The sequence below is a fragment of the Scatophagus argus genome, chromosome 21, assembly GCF_020382885.2.
Source record: "Scatophagus argus isolate fScaArg1 chromosome 21, fScaArg1.pri, whole genome shotgun sequence".
NCBI lineage: Eukaryota > Metazoa > Chordata > Actinopteri > Scatophagidae > Scatophagus > Scatophagus argus.
This window is the reverse complement of record NC_058513.1, coordinates 16,646,913-16,670,801: the sequence shown is the minus strand read 5'-3', so window position 1 is coordinate 16,670,801 and position 23,889 is coordinate 16,646,913. Positions and strand designations below refer to the sequence as shown.

At 43.3% G+C, this 23,889-nt stretch overlaps 2 protein-coding genes across 22 annotated transcripts in view; both read right to left on the bottom strand.

Annotated features, from left to right (window-relative positions):
* LOC124052499 (ankyrin-3-like) overlaps positions 1–13,103 on the bottom strand; it is a 113,049-nt gene extending 99,946 nt beyond the window's left edge. For 18 of the 20 annotated variants that reach the window (XM_046376813.1, XM_046376811.1, XM_046376817.1 and 15 more), the window contains exon 1: positions 9,330–9,570. In XM_046376813.1, the coding sequence (XP_046232769.1) occupies positions 9,330–9,398 (69 nt within the window). In that variant the 5' untranslated portion in view covers positions 9,399–9,570. Of the gene's footprint in view, positions 1–1,031; positions 1,314–9,329; positions 9,571–12,758 lie in introns of those variants that run through there. The other 2 variants (XM_046376819.1, XM_046376812.1) reach the window with 2 other exon arrangements.
* Positions 13,104–14,794: 1,691 nt separating this feature from the next.
* On the bottom strand, positions 14,795–23,198 carry acsl5 (acyl-CoA synthetase long chain family member 5). Of its 2 annotated transcripts, none has more exons than XM_046377540.1 (22): positions 23,061–23,198; positions 21,914–22,013; positions 21,296–21,455; positions 20,938–21,049; positions 20,482–20,546; positions 20,279–20,380; positions 20,092–20,191; positions 19,555–19,733; positions 19,376–19,408; positions 19,225–19,276; positions 18,842–18,915; positions 18,676–18,753; positions 18,440–18,574; positions 18,189–18,323; positions 18,014–18,109; positions 17,498–17,570; positions 16,790–16,878; positions 16,411–16,527; positions 16,092–16,235; positions 15,904–16,005; positions 15,563–15,634; positions 14,795–14,955 (listed from the first exon to the last, which is right to left on the bottom strand). In XM_046377540.1, the coding sequence occupies exons 3-22, from the start codon at positions 21,449–21,451 to the stop codon at positions 14,818–14,820; spliced, it is 2,052 nt and encodes a 683-aa protein (XP_046233496.1). In that variant the 5' UTR covers positions 21,452–21,455; positions 21,914–22,013; positions 23,061–23,198; the 3' UTR covers positions 14,795–14,817. The 2 variants fall into 2 exon arrangements, with proteins under 2 accessions (XP_046233496.1, XP_046233498.1); XM_046377542.1 differs by having other exon boundaries at positions 21,914–21,991; positions 23,061–23,144.
* Positions 23,199–23,889: the final 691 nt, after the last annotated feature.

Sequence of the window (23,889 nt, the reverse complement as noted above, 5' to 3'; positions counted from 1 at the left end):
CCGATCGGCCGCTGAGAAGGCATTTGCTGCCTTCTCATCATGACAAATCGTTGCCATATCGGCTCATTCATGTTGTACTGCTGCTGTGGATTCATCACAGCTGTTCACTGAAAGCAGAGCAGCTGAAACAAAAACAAAAGGGAAATATCTGCTCGATGATGCTCTTTGCTGATTCATACTCTCACACTCACGTCTCCGACCGTGACCTCCCCTCCTTCCTCCCGCCTTCACCTTCACCTCCCGTCCTACTTCCCTCTTTACCTGTCCACTCCATCCTTCCTTATTCTCCTTCCTCTCTTCTCCTTCTTACTCCGTGTCTTTGTCATTTGCTTACGTAATGTCTTTCCTCCCATCTCTCCATCCTTTTATCTTCTGTTTGAATCTGATCTCTGTCATTTCTTATCCTCTGCTCTGCTCTCACAGAGCACATTGGCAGGTTAACAGGTGCCCGATGCCTGCAGTCACACTTTGTGGTGCTAAAATAAAAAGGGATCTGCATTCGGCTTACCGACAACAAAAGAAGGAAATGTCGTAAAGTATTGTGAAAATATTTCTAGATGTGAAAAGGCAACTCGTGACGCATGAAAAACAAAATGAACACATCAAAACATCCCAGCAACATCACAAACGTTGCCTCCAATAGGTGGCCAATGGACGATTCGTGTTTCCACAAGAGTTCGAACTGATCTTTGTATCGAATGACGGAAGGACAAAACGACTGAACTAACCCTCAGAGTCCCCGCTGCGCTGCGAGTGTCATCAAACCGCCCGTTAACATCAGCTGACAGCGAACACAACAAAAGAGACGCTCTCCATCAACAACATCTACACTTCTGAATCAATGGCAAAAGAATCGAACAATCATCCAAATCAGGCATCAAAATATTCTCTAACTTTTGCATTAAGCAGGTGAAACCGCAGCCCTCGACTTCCTGTCTTCTGAATCAGCTGAGAATGAATTGTTGTTTCGGCTGAAGCAGCCACACCATGTTGTTTACAAAACCCAAGACAGGCTTAATGAATGCTTTTACCTTCTTTCCTTTCTTCTTGCGGTGAGCAGACTTCCCCGTAGCCTTCTCTTTAACCTCCTCGCTCATTTCAGCGGCTGCGAGAGTGTGTGTGTGTGTGTGTGTGTGTGTGTGTGTGTGTGTGTGTCCCAAACAGCTGTGTGTACGAGTCCAAAAAAGGCGTTTATTTTTTTAATCCAGCATGGATGAGCGGAGAAGAGTGGAGTGGCGGCCACTCTCAACGTGCATAGCGACCAACTCGCTCAAATGCTCACACCCACTTTCTCACACACACACACACACACACTCACTAACACACACTCACACACACTCTGTCTGCCAGGAGAGGAGCCAACAAGGCTGCCCGGGTGGAGCGATGGTGAGACACACATTCTCGCTCTTTCTCTCCGTGTGTTTATGTCTTTTCTTTCTCCTTCACACACACACACACACACACACACACACTTGAACACTTCTACCTGTCCGTGGCTGCGGTTGCCTCCCACACACTCCACAAGTGAGAGCACAGCAGCAACAAGCTACGGGGGCTTGAGTATTAATAGCAATCAATATCAGCTCATCTGCAATTGTGTGTGTGTGTGTGTTTGTGTGTGTGGAGGGAGAGAGAAAAGATGGTGTGTTCCTTCGGCAAGTGAAATCAGGCAGAAACGTATCTGTATATGAAAAATTTAGCTCGCTGTAGTTAGCTAATGCTAGTTTTTTTAAGTTGGCCAAGCAAGAAAAAGTAATGTTGAGGCAGATGCTGTGAGCTGAGATAAACACTGGAGGTGGTGATCAGTCTCACAGGAAGCCAGCAGGTAAACAGCAGACAGCTCGTAAACAGAGATAAGCATGTCATGTCGCCATATTAAGATGGATGACATGACAGCTCCCCAAAATAGATCAATATCTTGATCGCCCCCTGTGGGCTGGCTCCAGAAGAGGACACACGTAGGACGCGGGGTGAAACGTTACGATTGGCAGCTGAGCTGAGCTGCTCCTGACTGGCCCAGAGAACTGGGGACCTCGATACCGCAGCTCGATGCACCGCCCGATCACTACTGCACAGACTCTGGCTCCAAATGACATCACCAGGACAAGATGGCAGCACTCGTATCCAGCATATTTTGGCTGAACACTATTGAACATAATTTGGCACACCGCTATTAAAAAAATAGGCAAGCTTACTGAAAATTTGATCTTTTTCTGACTAGTTGGAAAACAATAATAAATAAACACAATGTGAATTGTAATTTCAGCATTGGTTGGAAAGAAATTTGATATCTTTGTCAAAACGTTCAGCCATTATGCTTCCATTTGGCCTCACAGAGACTGAGGACACGGAGGGGATGAGTTGACTTAAATGCTCCCGATGAATCACTGATTCCCCCTCAGTCGGTGTGAGGAAATCTGTCTGACATCGAGCCGCCTCTCCTCCGAGTGCTGTCTGTCACTTACTTTACCCAGGAAGGAGAGGCTGGCAGCGAGGGACATCGTGTCCAAATGTTTATTAGTAAGACTAACATAAGAAGAGAAATGTGGGGAAGAGGGACAGCGATGGATTCCTGCCAGTCGAGCAGGATAAAGCAAAGTCCCTCTCCTCCCCAGCTTCATCCTTATCAATAATGAACAAAGAGAGGAAAACCCCTGGTAGCAGATCACTGTGGATTGTTGCTGTGTGTGTGTGTGTGTGTGTGTGTGCGCGTGCTGTGAGTGTGTGCGCGTGCTGTGAGTGCGTGTGTGTGTGTGCGCGTGCTGTGAGTGGATTAGGCCAATGTGAGCCAGTTTGCCCAGCACAATTATAACAGTATCATCCGTTGAGAAGCACAGGGATTGAAGGACTGGATTCAGAGCCATTCATTATTGTTTCTCTCTTTGGAAAAGGGCAGTCACTGCAACTGCAAAGCCATGTACACACACACACACACTCACACAGACTTAACCTAAGCAGATAGCATGTGTGAGGTGTCTCTGCAGACATTCCCAGGTGGAGTCCACAAAGTGCAGAATCGTGCACCATATATCACCTGAGGTTAATCGCTTTGAGTGATGTCTTGGCGTTAACGGACAGAGAGTAAAGCTTTTCAAGTTTTACTGAAATGCTTCCTGCTTAGACTGAAGGGTCCAGACTGACATCTGGTGGTCGAGCCTTGCTATGACGACGACAACAATCTGGAGTCTGCTTACATCCCAAAAACCTGTTAGGGTTCTCAGTGAGATGGATGTTCTGACCAAAGTTTATACTTCATATCAGCTGTACAAAGTATGTTCTATATACTCGTTACAGTACGCCGTTGTTGCGGTTAGTATACATGAAATGTATGTGTACTGTATAAGAAAATGTCCTGCCTAAAGAAAGCAACGTGTTTTTCCAAAGATTTAACCCTAATTACAATCCCAGAGGTGGAAGCAGTACTCAGATCTTGTACTTAGGTAAAAGTAGCAATATCACAGTGAAGAAATACTCTGTTACAAGTAAAAGTCATGCATTACATTTTTGTAAAGCTCTCAAATAAATGTAGCAGAGTTTAAAAAAATACAATATTTAGCTCTGAACTGTAGTGGAGTAGGAGTACAAAGTATAACAGAAAATGGAAATATGGTAGTGAAGTACAAGTATCTCAAAATTGTACAGTACTTTACTTTCTACCATTGCAAATCACACAGCTATGATCATCGCCTTCACTTCCTGTGTGTATTTTAATGTGACACCACAGTGCGAATCAAGTTGTACCACATCTGTAGGAGTACTAACAGACTCTGCTGTGTTACATGTGCACACTTCCATTTTAGTTCTGCAGAACCTGCTTGCAGGACTGTGGCACAGCTGGACACTTTTTTAATTTCCTGAAAAGTTATCACTTCCTGGAAATTAATTTTAAACGATGACCTCATCTGCCACTGCTAGCTATGAGCATAAAATCAAACCAATAAAGCCATCGCAAATTTCAAAGTCATCCTGCCCTTCTGCACCGACAATTAAACCAATCGCTCTTTCTCTACTAAATATTCCACCGGTTTCCATTTTGTTAGCTCTTAAATCCTGCTTTGACAGGAATTACATCACATTAAAGGGAGATTCACAAATGGCCTTACAAGACAGCAGCATTTTTTATCCATTAAGGTATAAAGAATAAATGAGGAATCAAAATGTTTTGATGATTTAATTTGATTTGACTTAATATCTCTTCGACTCGCAGACTCCCTCCCTTTCTCTTCCTGTAGCCCCGTCGCCCTGATGCGGCTCCTCATCTTACAGCCTGAATTTGATACGACAGCCCCAAACACACACACACACACACACACACACACACACACACAAAATAATGTGCCTCCAACACGGATACAACTGTGCACCCAGAGGTAACACAATACTTTTATCGCCAATATTATCTTTCAGTGAGCCATTAAAGGCCTACAGGAAAACATGACGTGGCTTCATAACCCCACAGCGAGGCCTCCATAACCATAAGTTATAATAGGCAAAGAGAACCGCCGGTTACAGGAGATAAAAGCACAAGTAGGTAAATGATTATGGGACAAAGGAGATGACCGTTGTCTCTCGGTTATGGCTCATGTGCTGTCCCAGTGAGACAGGAGACAGATGGGACGGACCAGAGGGAGACAGTAAAGGAGAAAGCCGCCCGTCCATATTTAGCTTCACGTTTATACTGTGAGATCTGTACGTTACATTCCTCACTGCAGCGACGGCGATCATGTGCACGCAGACATAACAGTGATGCGCTCATGTGCTGGTTGGCTGGAGTTCAGTCGGGGAGGGTGTGAACTTTCAAACGATGGCTGGTTTGTGTGTGTGTGTGTGCTGGCAGTATGAAAGCATAGTAAGTGGCTTTAACTCTAATGGCGAGGCGACACGATTAGGTCACGAGTTTCCAGCAGACATTGAAAGTGACTATTCCGCTCTCATTTCACAATAAATTGCAAAATAAAAACTAACCAGTAACTTTATTAGGGCTGAATAAATGAGCCGATTTGAGCATTTTGAGATAGAAGTAAGTATTGATGTGTAACAGAGTACATTTTTAAAGTAACTTGCCTCAACGCTGCTTACTTGCCATGTGAGATTTTTGTGTTGAATCCAAAATGACTCGACAGGATGTGCAACCAAAGGGCTTGTGTCTGCTTGTCTGAGCGGGAGTTACCTGCTGCAGAAAAAGACGAACTCCAGTGAAGGATAAAGGCCCAGGGATTATGTTTATTTCATTTGGATGAAAGTGTTTGTTTTGTCTGCGGAGAAATTCAGTTTTAACTGGTGTCCACTGCTTCAGCAAACTGCAGACCTGCCCTCAATGTGTGTGTGTGTGAGCCTGCAGACATGTCAGGTGTGGTTCTGCACTAAAGCCTGAGATTTGTGTGTTTGTGTTTGTGAGCCTAACTCGCCGTGGGTTTGTTGTGACGTGGATGCTGATGTGAGCTAATGGGCTCAGTGGCTGAAGAGGACCAGACTCGCGCCCTGATATACTGCACTACACTGTTCTGTGATGCTCTTTGTTTTCCGCCAATTACTTTATTTCGTAACTGTGAGTAGATTTAAGGTCTACAACACTTACCCTGGCCACTTCCCCATCAGTGTTTGATCCTGTACATTTCATTTCCCAGAATGCCTCCTGATAAACGGGTGTGAACTTGCATGCAGCTGTGGGTTGTGAAATCTAGCAATAAAAATAGACAAAGCGATAACACAGCACAACAACCATCAGTTCACGTTCTTCAGCTCTGAAGAACTGGTCCCATCCCAATTTGCAATAACACAAATGTTGTTTCAGGTGTCACTGGGTTTCGGTAAATATCAAATTTGCAGTTTTCTCACAGTTTACGTAAGACGAAAATCAAAGCAACAATCTGACAAAAGGTCTGACAATCTGACAAACCAGTATCTGTGGTTCCCTGACACCTAATCTCTAATCCAACCACAGCCACCTGATAAGATCAGCATTTCATGTCAACGATGCCAGAATTAAAAACATTTCTCTGTTCTTTTCCTTTTCTCACTGCTGGCTTCCTATCCATTCTTCTTTTCTTTCACCTCTCTCGTTCATTTCCATAACTTCTCTATCTCCTGTCCTCACTTTCCCTCTCTCCTCTCAAACAACACAGAGGCTTCACACAGCAGATTGGACAGTTGTAAATTTAAAGGGATTGCCTGCACTCAACTGCAACCCATGCAAACTCTCAGTGATACTCTGCATATTAATGATATCCTGCCAATGACAAACCAGGAGGAAGTCAGTGTGAACTCATACTGGAGGGAGTAGATGAATCCCCATAGAAATAACCATGACAACCCCATGAACTGTAAGTGAACCAATCAGCATGACCACCACCAGCTCGTCACAATCAACAGAGCTCATATTTTCTCTCTCACGAGCGCCGGGAGAGTCTCACTTTGTACTGAGAAGAAGAAGAAGAAGAAGAGGCAGGTGTGTGCCAGAGGGAGCACATGGATGTCCACAACCCCTCCAGCACAGGATGCAGCAATAAGGACTGGAATAAACACAACCAACAACTGGGGGAACTGTGAGCGGTGCCATGTCCCCGCTAACTGACCAATCAGACGAGTCTGTTTCTGCAACACCCCGGAGGAACACAAGTCAAGTGTCACACTGAAAAGGTTAACTAAGACTTGTAAAGTAAAAGAGGCCCATTTACACAGAAGAGAAGGAATCCCTCACACACACACACACACACACACACACACACACACAACACAACGGGTTTTGAGAAAAAGCAGACACACCAACAGCAGTCACAAAGAGACGGACTTTCCAGGCTCCTGCTGATTTACAATCCGTCTTTGTCTCGGGACCAGCTCTCTCACACAATGCTAATGGCAGCATAAAGGACGCGGTTCCACGCCTAAAATGGTCTCATCGCCAACCCCAGCGAGGCACACAGTGACAGCGGCAGAGCTGGAAAGTTGGATCCTGACTCACTTTCTACCATCAAGCTGCTGTCCGTGCACCCACTTCAGTTCGTATACAACCACGGCGCCGTTATTTCATCTCAACGTCATCTGCCCAGAGACGTGCAAGCCTCTTCTGCAACCACTAGAAAATGATCTGATGATTAAACTGTCTTTGTGGCCTGGTAGCATCAGTTCATTCACCAGCTCTGGGAGCACTCGAGGCCTTGATGGTTTCAGTGTTTTCACATCCCAAACGAAGGGTCTGGTTGGCTGATGCTTTAACACTTTCAAATCGTTAGTCAAACATGAAAAGCTGGGAAGCGTCTTAAGGCGGACCGCAGCAGGGATAAAGAAGATGTTTTCATTTTGTTATGCAGTTATAGAGCCTATAAACACGCAAAATAAAATCCTATCTGCCCAGCTGGAATGGAAAGACTTCAAATGATCTACTGCCATCTTGCAGCATGTACTTCACACTGTCTCTTCTGAAGCCGTTGACGGGAACGCTGACCCACGCCGGACCAACGTTCAGCTCGCGGAGGAGCCGACACACACTGACTCATTCATACAGATGTGTAAGAGAAGCACAGAATACACCCGACTGTCCAACACCCTGGTGTCAGTCGGTGCTCTCACCCTGCATGCAGTGTTGGAGAGTGTGTGTTTGAAATCAGTCTGTCCGGTTCTCACTCATTACTGCTTACAGCCTGGTACTCATTCATTCATGAATCCAGCCGTTCGCTCAGCGTGCAGATGTTCAGACAGTAAGAGCTGCCGGCCCACGGTGTCATTTACGTCGGATATGAAAACTAACCAAACCAAGAGAAACCAAAATTATCTCAAATGCTGCTGGGACATAATTTAGAACTTTGGTGAAACAGATTTTTGAAAAGTGTTTGTTTTGGTTTTTTATTTTAACTTTTTCTGACTGAGGCCCAGCGTCACTCCTCGGCATCCGATCCAAACTGCATCCGGTGAGCTACCTGAAGCTCTACTGTGTCTCTACCTTACTGTCCTTTTGACCCATGGCATCATAAATTCAAAATACAGTTCAGAGCCTTATACCACACGCCTTAGGGCCACTACAGTACTTAGTAGTACCTCTCAAACAAACTACAACTGTTCTATTTAATGTGTAAATACAATGAGTTTCTGTGCAGCCAAGGAACAAAATAAACCAGGTGAATTTTTCACTGTCTGATTTTTGTCTGCTCTTCTTTATAAGCTTCTTTCACTGGCACCAGCAGAGTAAAATAATTCACTATGATGGTGATTAATCTGAAGTTTGCTTTGTTAAATGCAAACAATCATCCTCACTTAAAACCTTAAGACAAATCTGGGTAATGTAAAGATATGTGAGCAGGCCCATGTCCACGTCATCGAACCAGACAAACAAACGTGTAAATGTGTCAGTTACGGACTCATTAGTTATGCGGCCTGTCTCAAATTACCAGGTGTCGGAGTATTTACTACGACTTTAGATATCAGCGAGCCAAGCCACAGGTCTTCTGATTTGCATAAAGAAGTCACAGTTCAGGTGCATTTTCCTCTGCCACAGCGGTCAGCCTGCGGTGAGCTACTGACCGTATTTGTTTAAATTTACATTCCCTTAAATTGACTTCATTTGTTTTTCCCGCCAAAATATCCACCTCGCAGTGACCACAGCATTATGAAACTGTTTTTATGATTGTGTTTATACAACAAAAGGCTTTTGGTTTGTCAGGGTGTGACTCAAAGCGCTAGACACAACATGCAAACCTCTAACCTCCAACTGCTAACCCCAAACCAAAGTGCATTACCCTGACACACTCTGGAGTCAAAGTCCGGCGCTTTGATGGTCCGTCATACACACTCAACCAGCCCCCAGCGAGTCCAACGTGCTCAACGGGTCACTTAATTTACTTATGAAAGAAAAAGGTTTTAGCAAAATATAAAGTAACTTCTACGTACGTGCTCAATTTTTTATTGGTGCAAAACACCAGTGTTGTCATTTAGCACAAAAGGAGAAATACAGTTTGACAGTTCTGCGCCTAGAAAAGGCTGCAAATGGAAAATACGGCCATAAGACTTCATACAGTGGTGTCCTTCCTCCTGTCTGTGAGAGCCGGTCAATGGCTTCCATTCACTTTTAACAGACTCTGGTGTGTCTCACTATGGCCTACTGTGTATCTGGCTCAGCTAGTCACAGACCAGCACACACACACACACACACACACACACACACACACACACACTGAGCTAACAGAACACATTCACACTGGAGCTGGAGATAGATGCTAACGCTGCTAACGTGACACCCACTGCTAACAACATCATGTTTGTCTGGCCGGTCTGTTTAGCAAACAAAAAGTCATCTTCTCCATCAAACAAACACTAACTGAGCGGTTTGACGTTACCTCACAACAGATGAGGTCATGTTTACTCACTACAGCACCCTGCGCTGAAGGCCGGCGGTGTGTGTGCATCAGTCCGCTGTGCTGACTCAGCTCAACGAGACGTAACCAGAAGAAGAGGGACCGTGAAAAGGCTCAGGCAGTAAAAACTAACAGAAAACTAGAATGATTAAGCCGACTAGGCTAAACTTTGGAGCTCTCATGGCCTTTTTGTCTGTTGTTGTTGTTTTAATCATTACATTACAAAACTAACCATGTGTAAACAACTGCTGTATTGCCAAGCTTGACACGAGCTCCAACATGAGTCACGGTCGTTTATCACCAATTCAACTCAACTGTGTGTGGTTAAAGTGTGAGGCTTTCTCCTGTCACTCGTGCACTCTTGATATGCAGTTCACTAATTTGAAGTTTTGTTCAACGAAAACTCAGCAAGGACAGGAAATAACGTGAGCTAACGAGCCCTCCTGGCAGCCAGTTAGCGAACTCATCAGCTCATTAGCTTAGCTCAGTCGCTGACAGGTCAACAAGTTTGCACAGCTTATCAAAGAGGCATGTTTTGTCTCCTGTCTATAACTGCCTGAGAACCATTCCTCTTCTGCGGAGCAGTCTAACAGAGGAGATTAAATAAAATTTGATGGTGTAACACAGCTACAACAAGCTACAATAGCTTCCTCTATTTTGGACTCTGGCTCTCTGTACCCTCGACGGTCAGGACTCTCAGGACAGCTTGCTACTGTTCATCAGCATGAATCCAAGTGTCAAAAGCTGAGAACATTACTGCAGATTAATGCTGCACTCAACTGAACTCAGAAGCGACATCAGGCATGAAATATGCAATTGCCATTTATGTAAGAAGTCAAAAACTTGGCAAAGATGCAACTACTGTAACGTCTATCAGCCAATTAGAGCTGCAGCAATTGGTTGTTTCGTTGATTAGGCAACCGTTAGACTGCATTTGATTATTAAGCCTTATTTTAAAGCATACGCTGTTTCAAAAATAAGAGATAAAATAAACAGAATATGTTTGAGCTTTGGTCTATTGGTCAGATAAAACAAGGCATCTGAAGACGTCTCCCTGGTCTGTGGAAAATAATTGCTGCAATACTTCAGCCAGTTTTTAAACCTCTGAAACACTGTCCTGGTACTGGTCTCGAGGATCCAGCATCAGTCAGGCGATAGCTGAAAGCAAACGCTGACTGTGACGTGTGATGGGAACACAGTCGTCATTTGCAGCTGTGGCTCCTGCACAGGACACATTTCACTGTACAACACACTGAAGAAAACGTTTGACTGTGAAGACTAACAACATCTGCTAACCAACAACTCAGCGCAACCCCACAGTTAGCTGGCATTTGTACTGTAATTACAAAGCAAAAATTCACTGCAACCGAACACTCGAATGCCACGTGGTGTGAACCCATCAGACTGCTGCAGCTCTGCAGGCTCCAGGTGCAGTGCGATCACCGTGTTGTCCATTTGGACTGGGACACAGGTGGAGTCTCGCTGTGTTTGCTCTGCCATAATAAACCTCCTGCACGGTGTCCTGACAACAGGCAGTTATTACCACCACCACTCAGAGCCTGAACCGCCTTCCATTTGCCATTACAATCTGTGGTCAACCATTAATGGATGGATGGGAGGAACCACAGTCAGATGGGAGCACAAACAGGCTGGAAAACAAACATGGACAAGACAGACAGTATGACTGCAGGAAATCATCCTACACACCTGTTATTTTCTGAAAGGGCGTATGGCTTCAGGCAAGCCCAACCTTTAAAAAACATTCACCAGTATCAGGAGCATCTGAATCCTCTTTCGAAGAAGTGCCCCCTCATGTTTCAAGCATGTCTCATTTGCAAAGGAAACTTTCTGCTTTCTCAGTTTCGCACCACCACTTCCAATCAGCTCCAAGAAGAGTCCAATTGTTTGTTTTGAGCGCTGACATGGGAGCAGTGTCAAAACCAAAAGGAACTGTGAGGCCAATACATCAACGGAAATGCACGTTTGACGGGTTATTCATGACATGTTCAAATTTGAAAACTGGCAGCAACCTCCTGAGGTTGTGATCGGCTTCATATCTGCCAGTTTTCACGTGAGATTTCCTGCGGCCTACTAAGTTCCTGCAAACTCACCCCCCAAAACTCGTTCGGAAACCTGAGCATATAATTTAGGCTTCATGGTATCAGTGCGAACGCATGAGCAACACCAGGAGAGAAAAAGTAAAGACGGACAAATCGTGACATATGATCTGTCAGACACCCGAGGAACATTTTGATATCTGCCGACTGGTTGTGGTTGTGGCATGTGATTGATTATTTAGCCTGATAACAGGGACTGCTGGTGTGTTTTTCCTGCAGTAAAACACATTCTTCCACTGGGTCAAGGTTGAGCTCTTGGGCTTTTCAGACATTCTGTGGTAGTAATGTTTCAGGCAGCCATTGTTTTACATTCATTTCTGCACAGCATGAAAATTAAGTTGCAGGCTAATTAGTGGATAATTCAAGCCTTCAAATCAACTGGCATTCATTCAAGAAATTAGTGAAGAATCTGACTAACAGCCCAAAACAAAGAAAATCAATTTACTGTAAAAAGACCAAGAAAACCACATTTGACAAGGACTTTGACAAGACAAGAATTGATTGAACAAATCACTTCTGCTCTAAACTGCAGACAACAATAATCTCACTTTAACTAACATGAACGTGGTAGATTAAACGGCCTTCAAAGAATCTGCGAATTAATCAGCTTATGTTCAAAAGTGGTCAGCAAAAGGGTTGGTACAAACAGGCCAGGCTGCGATATTCACGTGATCATATTCACGCGTTTTTACATTTGAGAACCTGGAAACAAAACTGGGAGAATGAAAAATCTTTAGATGGATTCTGCAGCTCAAGTTTCAACAGTTTGCCAGCAGCACCACAGTAAGAACATCCAACTCAGAGCAAATGGCTGTGCAACACACATTCAAATCATTAATACATGACAGGCAGGTGAGGGGCTAAAACTGCCTTCATGAAACTGATGCGTGTTACTCCAGGCATTAGTCTCTCTGGCTAACTGCTGCCAGCAACGGTGTGTTTAACAGGAAACCAGGTGAACACAGGTAAGTCAAGTCAGTCTCACGGAGTCATGCCAGCAAGTGAAAGTAAAAACTTCACCACCGACCGACATGAGGGCTGCTGTGTGAGATGACAAACTAACGCTGAAACTGGTCAGAAACAGCCATTCAGAGGACTGCGCCGTTTGCACGACAAAGTTAACCAACACCTACAGCGATTTGTGATTAAAAGATCTTTCTGTCCCCACAGGAAGAAGAGACAGCCAGCAGAAAAACGCATCCCCTGACATTTGCATTTCACAATCCCAGCAACAAAGCAAACCTGACATTCAGCCGGTTACTTTCAAAGGCAGGACAAGCAAAAGTCCGCTTACCTGCTCTTCGCGGTCACCTGTGGCGGAAGAAGCCATGTTGAACAGGTAACTTTTAATCACAGGAGCAAACCCTCACGCCGCGCTGTGAACCAGTCGCTCTGAACACGCGTGAGAAGAGGGGACATTTGCGTTCAGCTTCGCGCTCTGACTGACTGACTGACTGGAGGACCTCTTCAGGGTCTTCAGGGACCTCGAAGTAGTCCGGATAGGGCGGTGAAAGCGTAGGCTTGTCCCGACGGACGTCCCAGGTGGAAGCGGAGTGCTATCCAGAGCTCCAGCCCCAGGGAGGCTCTCTGAGGCGAGGGGAGCCAACACAAGGTGGCAGCATTACCCCCACTGAGAAAATATACTGCAGAAAGTACTACAAATCACACCCAAGTACTTGTACTTCATTTTTTTTTGCAACTTCATACCAACATTGCCTCAGAGGATACACCTGTTGTTTTACACATTGCACATTTTCACTTCCTGTCTCGTGGCTTTAGATGGGACTTTTCTGTTAAACTGAATTATGAAATGTTTCCTTACGGGTTGAAAATCTCTGCTTTTCTGTAGATTCAGCTCGCAGCATTTAGCTCAACCTTAAACATCTGCAGCAGTAAAATATAACATACACATGAAGGCGGCGGAGATTTTAATCCAGAAACTTAAACTTAACATATAAAGCCCTGACAGGGACCACCTTACTGCACAACGACGATTGCTGATACTTCTACTTCAGTCAGGTTTTACATGCAGGACTTGTTAAGGAGCATTTTCACAGCATGTTATCAGTGCTTTTATTTAAATGACTACTTGAATAGGGTTCCGGTTTGTTCCTAAAGAATCATTTCTCACTGAGATACAAGTCAGCCAGATGTTTCTCTTTCATCTGGTAAATCAGTTTGATTTAGCTCATGCTTCACCGTTCGGTGGCCTAGGAGGTCATTTACTAATAACCTAATTCTTCTTTGGTGATAATTCAAATGAAAAAAACAGACATGAAGTTCTCAGATATTGAGAACTATGTGATTTCGGTTTCATTTAGCTGTCAGATTTCTTCAAATATCTGCGAGTTACTGCTGAAACTGAATTCTTGGTTGTGATTGTAGACGAAGCTCCCTCTTCGTTTTCAGCTGACCTGCAGAGCACAAAACCTGGACAGGTTGCACACCCATTACGGGATTAAAATAAATAAATAAATGCAAAACTGCCAGTAAGACTTGAAATGAACTCATTTGTTTAAGGTTATCGTCATTCGAATAATCTTTAATGTCTTTGTGGAGGACAGTAAATACATAATTCTGTATTGATGATGTGAACCATCATTGAACCTTTGTTGTCATTTTTCCATTCATTCCTTTCCATGATGCCATTCAATGATTCAGCAGTGGAGCTTCAGTGCATGCAGTGTTTGCACGGTAACACATGAGGGCGGTGTTGGATTTGTTTTCCCCAGTTAAGACCACATCTGTGCAACTAAAAGTTGACTTGGCTATAGCATAGCTGGATCACACAGATGTCCCTAACAAAGTGGCCAGGGAGGGTTCGTCTTCTGTGGCTCTGAAGGGAACTTTAACCAGTGATGTCATCATGAAGGTCATCTCTGATTGGGCTTGAGACCGGAGCCTGGGTTGCAAACCAAAAGATGAAATTTGAAAACCAATTCTATCTTCTCTACTTACCTGGTCATCAAGTGCAGTGCAATAATTAGAGTTTTAACATCAAATTATCAGTCACACACTTCAGCATTCAAGCCTTTTGTGAAGTAGACCTGATGCAGTCGGCTCTTCGACTGGGACTGTAAAAAGGATGGTTCGCTCAGGTCGCAGCCCGGGAGTCCGTCCAGCTAACCCCCAGGCTGAGCTGCAGTATTTGTTCTGCAGGAAGATGAGTTTAACAGAATCTCATTGTCTCAGGCCTCTGAAACCAAAACACATAGCAGAGCTTAAGTGTTTTGTTTAGAGAGGCTACTACTGCACAAGAGGTCAAAGTACACATGTTTTAATGGAAAAAAAAAAAAAAGAAAAAAAAGAAAATTATGACCAAAGCAAAAGTCGCTGTTGTAGGTTTCTTCCATTTATTGCATGTCAGCGTACAGTTTGTCGATCTGTGGCTGGAAGAGAGTTTTGAGCTCAGCCCTCTTGGCCTTGAGAGTTGGAGTCAGCAGGCCGTTTTCAATGGTGAACAGCTCTGGGTGGAGGTAAACAGCTTTCACCTGCATCAGGTGGGGAGAGGAGGGGGGAGGGGGGAGGGGGTGTGGGGGTGTAAATGGTTGAACATTATTTCGATTAAAGATTCTGTAGAAGATGCAAACCGAATAAAAAAAGCTTGCGTTTTAAATGATCTGAGTCTGACTTTGTTTAGGAGTTACAGGAATCCCAACATACCCGGATAATAAGTCAGCTTTGGGGTTGGTGAGGGAAAGAACTGAGTCATGTGTGGGAAAGCTTGAGTCTTGGTGTTACTTGAGGACATTTCTTTGAACAAAAACTCACTTTAACCACTAGAGGGCGCACTGAGCCAGTTTTGGTGACGTGAAGCACCAGAAGATCTATGTTCACTGTGTGGAATTTAAGTGTCATGTTAACTTTCACTTTTCTTGCTTGCAGAATTGGGAATATATATATATATATATTTTAATTTGATGAGTTTCTTTAAAAAAAAAAAACAAACAAAAAAAAAAAAAACCCTGCTAATAACACATTACCCTGATAACAGCCAACTGTAATTTCCCAGTTATGGGACTAATAAAGGATTATCTTATCTTAACTAAAGTGTGTACACTAGTTGTTTCATTTGGAGGATTCATCAGGAGCTGTTACCTGCTCAAAGGACTTGAGTCCTGCTTCTTTACCCAGTTTGGTCATGTCTGAAAGGATGGCTTTTTTAATTTCCTGTAAACACAAAAAGGAAAACCGCTGTTAGAATCAACAAGATCAAATTAAACCCTGCTCTTTATTCGGTTTGATTTGCAGACAATCCGGCTGGCTTCTTTTAGCGTTGATCATGTTTACAGAACATAAGTGTTTACTTTCTACCCCAAACCCCAGCAATGTGGAGACACCGAGCTGAATCAAAGCGTCCTCTGATTATCCATTTGCTTTTTACAGTTTGAGGGACAAAAAGCCCTCGGGTGTGAGAGGGGACCAGATAGAAGCTTTACTGTGTTTTTGCAGAGTTCTTCAATGGAGCCTTGGCAGCCCAGATTCTTTGCAAATCCTGGCAGGACTTCGGGGTCAGGGACCACAATGGCAACCAGGCAGGACTGCAGATAAAGAATGAAAGAAGACTTAGAAGAGAGTTTTAAAGTGTGTATATGCACAGACTGCCAAGATGCTGGTCTGACCGTACCTGTAGACTGTCTCCATGCACAAATACTTGGGCCACGGGTTCGCTGCGTATGTACACATTCTCAATCTTCTCTGGTGCTATGTACTCCCCTTGAGCCAGCTTGAAGATATTCTTCTTCCGGTCAATAATCTTCAGAACTCCACTCTGGTCCCAAAACAGAAATAACTTAGAACCTTTGACTATGTGGGGTTAGGGTTAGAAATCCAGTTGTTGTTTTAAAGCAGCAGTTCAGTTCACTTTCTTGTCGAGAGTCGGATGAGACGATCAATACCACACTCACGTCTACAAGTCAACTAAACTTTAAGGTTTAGGTTCTTACCGGCAGCCACTTTCCAATGTCCCCAGTGTGGAGCCAGCCGTCTTTATCCAAGGCCTCTGCAGTCTTCTCTGGGTCTTTCAGGTACCCCTTGAACACATTTCTACCCTTGATGCAGACCTGAAGAGACCAAGAAACAGCAATACAAAATGATATCAGGATATTTTACTTTGTCTTACAAGCACTGCAAGCTCTTAAAAGTGGTTAAACTCTGCGAGTCCATTAACAGCAACATCTCACTTGGCTTAAATTTTTTTGGAAAGGCTTGATCAAAAGTGATTTCATGTCAGAATTTATAGATTTGATCCTGCTCTTTAACTTTTTAGTTGTTTAGTATTGTTATCGCCCCACCACCCCACCTGGTCAGCCTCCATCATCTTACCTCCCCTTCACCATTTGAAGCAAAGTAGTTCATTTCCTCAACATCCACCAACTTGATAATATTACAAGGCAGCGGGACCCCAACATGCCCTGTGGTGGAAGATCATACCAAATCTCAATGTATATGTTGTCTTAGTGTCTAAAGTCACATGAAGCCAGTATGATTTATATGCCGTGATGGAGGAAGTACTCCGATCCCTTCCTCAAGTACCAGTGCTGTAAAAATACTCCAATACTTGCGTAAACCCATGCATTTAAAATGTTACTTAAGTATTGAGGACAATCAAGAAAATGTACTTAAAATATCAGCAATCAGTTATTACTTGTGCACTAAAGTTTAAGCAGCATTTTACTCTTTTTGGTTGAAGTTTAAACCATTTTAGGCAGGGCTGATCACTGATCAATCTGCTGGTTATTTTGCTGATCAATGCATTTGTTGTGCAGTTTACAACAAAAGGGAAAACAACAAACAGCAAATATTGCCAGTTGTTTTCTAACTGTCTTATTGTGACAGAGCAATAGTCCAAAAATGTTGCATGAGGGGGGACTCAAACTAATCAATTTAAGCTCATTTTATGTGCTGTGAGTTTAACTTCAATATAATTCATGTGTAAATGTTGTGTGTACATGTACTTTGGTTACTTCCCACTGCTGTTTATGGGGCAGGTCCCAGTTGAAAATGTTGGACAGTTGTGGTCGAACTACAGACCTGAGGTGGCGTCTCCTGGTGCCGTGAAGGTGCAGCCGGCTGTGCACTCTGTCTGGCCGTACCCCTCGAAGATCTGAGAGTATCGTCAAAAAAAACAAAAACAAACATTAAATAAATTGGCATAAGGTCAGTGCGACTAGGTTATCATGACAACATGAAGCGATCAATACCAGCTGGACACTGTTGTGCAACCTCTTTTCCCTCCAAAAACAGGCCTTATTGTGTCAGCGCTGCTTTGTCGAGAACACTTCGAGTTTACTGGGGTTCAAACATCGTACAGACTGCTGTAGTGACTGGGTCAACATTATCTGAACCGAATTTAGCTTTTTTTTTTTTTTTTTTTTTTTTAAAGCAGGTCATTCGAAGCAAGTGTGCATGTTTGAGGTAACAAACCGACATGTGGGTGTAAGAATCAGTGACACAATCCTCCAATAACAAGTTTCCAAGTCAAGAGATCACTTGGATTTAAACATTTATCAAGACACACATCAGAGGAGGAGGATAAGGGTTCATTACCTGGCAACCCAGAGCAGTCCTGAGGAAGGTGAGAACAGATGGAGATATGGGTGCTGCTCCCGTCACCATAATCCGCACTCGTCCCCCCAGTGACTCCTACAGCCGAGGCGGAGTATGTTTACATTCAGCGACTTTCTGTCTCCGTATCATAATCTGTTCACACACAAAGCGGTACCTGGACTTTGTGGAAGATGAGTTTGTCCCATATGCTGTTGTTCCTGATGATGCCCTCCCTCACTTCAGCATATTTCCTCTCCACAGCAAAGTTCAGCAGCCATTTCTTGAAAGGCGACTTGGCTCCACTCTGAACCTAGTGATGGGATATTTTACATCACTTAAAAAGTACAGAACCAGTAGTGTTGTGTTGATGTTTAAAGCAGAATGTGATGGAAAAACGGTGGCTGCTGTGGCCAACACAAATCAGACTTTGTCATAGATGCGGTTGAGGAGTCGAGGCACTACTGGGAAAACTGTGGGCTGCAGAGTTTTCATGTCATCTGGCAGCAGTCTGATGTCACCCTGGAAGAATCCCACCCTGGCCCCAGCGCCATACATCGCTGACTACAAGAAAGAAACAAAAGGGTCATTAGAAAACACTCAAGTCTTGTTTATAAATACAAGCACTGTAAACACACTCATGATCCGATCTTAATGGACCTCACCTGTACGATTCTCTCGAACATGTGTGCTAAAGGTAGGAATGAGATGCTGACATCCTGCGTACTTGGAACAATCGACGTCTGTGTGACACAGAGTCTGTTAGCAACAGGTCCGTGACAAACCGCACTTTGAGTTTCCACATCAGACACACTGACCCGTGACAGTTACCTCAAAGCCTTTGAGAACACCTGCAACATCAGAGACCACATTCTCATGGGTCAACATCGCTCCTTTGGGGTTTCCTGAGAAAGATACGAGATGCGTTACCTTTTAAGATGAAGTCGGGTTATACCATGGAAACACGCATGTAATTATTTAGAAAGACTTGGCTGACAAATGGAACATAAGTCACTGTTACAGTCATGCTAGCAGCTCTGTGAGCCAAATGCTAACAACAAGACATCCTCATCCCTGCTTGTCACACATCTCATCCAGATGCACAACGTGCCTTTTAGCACCTGTGGCCAATACACAAAGCCACAAACACCACTTAAGGTTAGAGGTTAAGGTTAGGTTAGGCTTAGAAAGAGATCTAATGATCAAATGATCACCTGTAGTCCCGCTGGTGAAACAAATGATGCTGAGGTCGTCCGGCTTTGGTGGCTGTTGGGATGTGAAATCAGCACATCAGAACCGCATGCAGCTTTTGTCAATCTCAAAAACTTGAAATTGATTAGATGAATATACCAGAAACAAACTTACAACTGGCTTTTGGAGATTACTTTTCCCCAGAGCCTGGACAACAAAAAAACACCACATGTTTTCAATCATGTTTGTGCTTCTAACAGGATTCTCAAAACAATTTTTTGTTCTTGAGATAAAGCCAGCATAAACACAAGCAATGACTCGCCAGTATGTTATTTGTGTTCAGCATGCAATACCTCCAGATTCTGCATGGACAGGATGTCCACCCCACACTTTGTTCCTCTCTCGACCAACTCGGCGTCAAAGGAGTCCATGATGATGATAGTTTTGAGAACAGGAGTCTGGCCTTTCTCCCGGGTCTGCAGCAATGTTTCAGCTTTCTTCTGATTGTCACAAAGCACCGTGGAGATCTCAGCTGGAAGAAGAAAATTAATGCAGTTTTATCAGAAAATAGACAACACTGCAAGCAGCAAAAGTTGACACCGAGTGATGTTGATGAAGCAAGTAGCTGCACTAGATTAAAGTTCCATTTGTCGACACTAATGTCATAGAATCAGTGAATTCACAAGGTAAAAAACTGGATTTATGAGACATGCCGAGCAGAGTCAATCAAAAGCAAAATGAAGCATAGATTAACAAGAGCAGGTGTGATAAATAAGTGAGAGGAGATTAGTGGGCATTCGACACAGAATCCTGCTGGGAACAGAGAGTTACTGGACTCAGACTCAGCTCTGTAATTAGCAGCATTATGGTGCAAGAGAAGCTCCAATTACCTTGGTTGATAATGAACACGATAGCCTCAGGACCCAGGGTGTCGTACAGGGGAACCACTACCATGGAGTAGGTGTAACAGGCCAGCTCGCCAATAACCCACTGTGAGTCACCCATGCAACACAGCATTTACATGTTGTTGAAAGCACAAAGTGCCTGCATTATTTCCTTAGCAACATTCACACTTACCTCAGGTCTATTCTGAGCAAAGATGCCAATAAGAGTGTCAGTGTTTGGCTTCAGACCTCTGTGAAGAAGCCCTGACCCCAGGTGCTCTGCTCTGTCAGACACCTTCAAGAGGAAGATGAGTAAAGTCAAGGTCAGCTGAAGGCTACAGCAGCTCATCTTTCACATGTTCATCAGATGTTGAGCAGTGCTGCACATTGTTTCACCTGTCTGTACTTTAGCCACTGGTATGGCCGTCCTGGTTTTCTGTAGCCCAAGCATGGACCATTACCTGCAGATGTGAAATGGGCCCAACATTTAAAGACATGTACAACATTAGATTGGATTTCTGTGCAGTAAGAAGGTCCACAGGACTACATTTAGAGAGAGGATGGTTAGCTTAGCATAAGAAACACAGACAACTGCTAAGCTAACTGTATTTTCATGTTTAGCATACAGACATGAATGTCATTTATACATAGAAAATGTTTGACTATTTTGAGTTTAAACTCACTTAAATTTTCTTGTTGCCATCCAGGTATTGCCAAAATGAACAACTACATTCACAGACTAGTAACACCAGTTTAATAAAATTGCGTAAAATCTTATTTTATCCTCTTGTTAAATTCCTAGCATAACAGACAAGTGCAAATAAGAGGCTGGCAGCATCAAGCTTTCATCACCTGAAACTTTCAGACCCCTCTGAAAAACCTCGTAGATGGTTTTGGCGTTGTCGTAGAAATACGACAGCAGGTTGTTGTTATCCTCAAGCAATGCAGACTTCCTTGCTCCATCCTGTGGACATGAAGCAGAGTAACCAAGGAGGAACAGCAGTCCTCACACATAAAATGTTCGATATTGTAGGCGCCGCTGTTCATAGCACAAAGATACTTAATAGTAAGCCCAAGATTCCAGGGGAAAAAATTTCTTGACTTGAATTTCCCTTGGGATCAATAAAGTATCTATCTATCTATTGAATATTGAACATTTCACCATGTGGACGCATTTAGGTTAAATAAAACTGTCCGCTTGGCAATCTACCTTGATGCCCACAGACTGATGGTTTAGGTCGATGGGTGACCGCACGGGACTGGGCCGTGTGTTGAGGTAAAACAGGGTAGCAGCCGCCAGGGCTAACAGGGAGATGATGGCCGAGGTTGGGAGAGGTGAGAACAGCAACTGGAAAAGGAAGTCCATGGTGCTGGGATGCAAAAAGTGCTTGAATTAAGATTCAGTACTTTGATTGTATTCCAAATACATATGTACAGTCTAAAAGCATTCTATGGTTAAAGATATATGGTCATATTACGCAATTCTGAGCTCCTTGACACTGCTCTTGATATCATCTATGAAAACCTTGAGGTCAAAGTCAACATGACTTGTGCAATACTTAATTCTAAATCACTCAAGGTACAGTTCATGATGCAGATAAAAAGGGTTCAGACAGGAAAAGAAAAACAGTTTTTATTCATCGAAGTCCTTGTATAGTTTACCTGTGATACCTGTGATAAAGTTGCTCCAATGTGTTAAAAAAAGAAAAATAACATATTTTAGCCACCATACAACAACTCAGTTGAAGAATCCATCCGTTTGTAAGAATGGCCCTTCAAAAAGACATTTAAAAATGAGTAACACTGCAGCGAAATGCCACTCTCCTACCTGCTGTTGGCTCTCTCAGGTGTTCCAGCTGACAGACAGGTAGGCAGGTGTGTGCACAGCAGTTCCTCTTCCTCTGCTCTGAATGTGAATATGCAGAGAACTCATGAGAGAGAAAAAAAAAAAAAAAAAAAGGAACCTTTGAACCTTGGCTACTGATTAAGAAAAAAAAAAAAAGGAAAAGGCTCTATATATGTCATAATATTAAAGTGTGTATTGTGTAAGTTATCAAGCTGCTTAAGCTTTCTTTTAAGCTGCCAGCTTATGATTGAAAACTTCATCTGAAACATGTCAAGATGCAGCTGATTGAAGTTCAGCCTCATCTCCAGTTCATCATGTTTCTTTACATTACAGACCCTGAAAACTGTCTTTGAAAAGATTTTAACACTGTGCACTAGTTATAATAACTGTCAGGGACGTCACACAGCGCATCAGTGCAGGTTGTATTAAGATTTCTCAAATGTTACAGAAGTGTAGTGACTTATGCACCATTCGGATGAACTCCTGTGTAAGAGTTTCAATATAAAACTTAGCATAAAACCAGTACACTGTATTGGTTTTTGCTAGGTGTACCTAATAAACAGGCAACTTTTAGAAATAAGTGGATCCACAAACACAGCTGTATGTTGGTTTTTGTTTTTTTTTTTAAAAAAAAAAGACCAACTTTTTTAGGTCAGTTAGGTCAGAAGCATGTGAGCAGCTACTTAAATTGCACTATGTATTCGATAACACCCCTTATACTGAGAATGCAACATTTTCTGGACAGCAGGGACAATGGATACATTACAAAATACAAAAGGTGAATACCAAAATATGTTTGCTAACTAGCTAAAATTAGCCACCATAAGCTAACAGACTACAAGAACAAACAAAGCTGCAACAACAAAAACACTCATGTTTTCACATAGGTGAGAGAGATTTTGGTATTTCATCTTCTACTGACTTTAGGGCTTACAAAGTCTGAATGTTCTCAGATAAGTAATCTTTCAGAGCAAACACACTTAAACAATGAAACATCTCAAGTCCAGTCTTTATGTATTCACTTTCCAAAGAACACAATCCGTAATAACCCAGCTTCTGATGTGTGAGTGATTTGATTTCTGCTGGCCAGCGAGCTGAAGGTTCATTAGGAGAAGCTTTGAGAGGTTACCTGATCGGATTAGCAGAGGTAGTTTGGGGCCAAGCTGAGCAGTGATTCCCCCGGGAAAAAGCAGCTGAAGCCAGCAACACCACTAATGTGCAATCTGCTCGCCTGTGGTCATTAGCACCTTAAACTGCACACAGGTGTGAGAACTTCTCTACAACAAGCAAGGCTCAACCTGCCTCATCTGCAGCCCTGCACCAGCAGATAACGCTCCCGGGAGATCTACAGAAGTTTTCCCCTGTGTTTTGCTGTACTGACTTTCTTAATTCAATTAGAGCATTCTTCAAATAAAACTTTCTAGGGCCATTTTCCACTTCCTTCACCTGTGTGTGTCCCTGCTGGAGATTATGATGAACTTTGACACTGAATTTATGAAGGGAAGTGATAACTAAGAGCTGAGTGTATGACACCTTTGGAATTTACTGATCTATGGCTGATAAAATCTAATCAGGGGTTTATCTCATCTAAATCTGACTTTAAAGCAACATTATGCAAGAATCTGTGCTTTTTGCAGCTTGGTACCCCTACAGTTTTGAAGTGCAATACAATATAAAATATTTTCCAATTTTCCTTTCGATGTCCTCTGCTTTCTCAGCATGGACTCTTATGGAGTTTCCAGATGGATAAAACGCTTTACTTGTTTCTAAAAGTAGCTTCTATTGTAACGATAGCTAGTTATCTCATTTAGCCATGTAGTTAGCTGTCCTATTCGCTGATTCTCCAGGTTACCACCACAACAAGGAATTGAAAGAGTCAGTTTGCTCATAGAACCACTAGCTGTAGCTGCTAACTGAGCTAAGTAGGTGCATGGCTAACTGAGCTAACAAGCTAAAAA

What these genes read in the sequence shown, in the direction of transcription:
- acsl5 (XM_046377540.1), bottom strand. Translation starts at nt 21,451, where the DNA reads ATGGACTTCCTTTTCCAGTTGCTGTTCTCACCTCTCCCAACCTCGGCC. An exon ending in AAGAACTCTGCAAAAACACA is followed by an intron (nt 15,635 to 15,903) that starts GTAAAGCTTCTA and finishes TTGTGTTTACAG; the next exon opens with GAAATTAAAAAAGCCATCCT. An exon ending in GACTCAAGTCCTTTGAGCAG is followed by an intron (nt 14,956 to 15,562) that starts GTAACAGCTCCT and finishes CACCTGATGCAG; the next exon opens with GTGAAAGCTGTTTACCTCCA.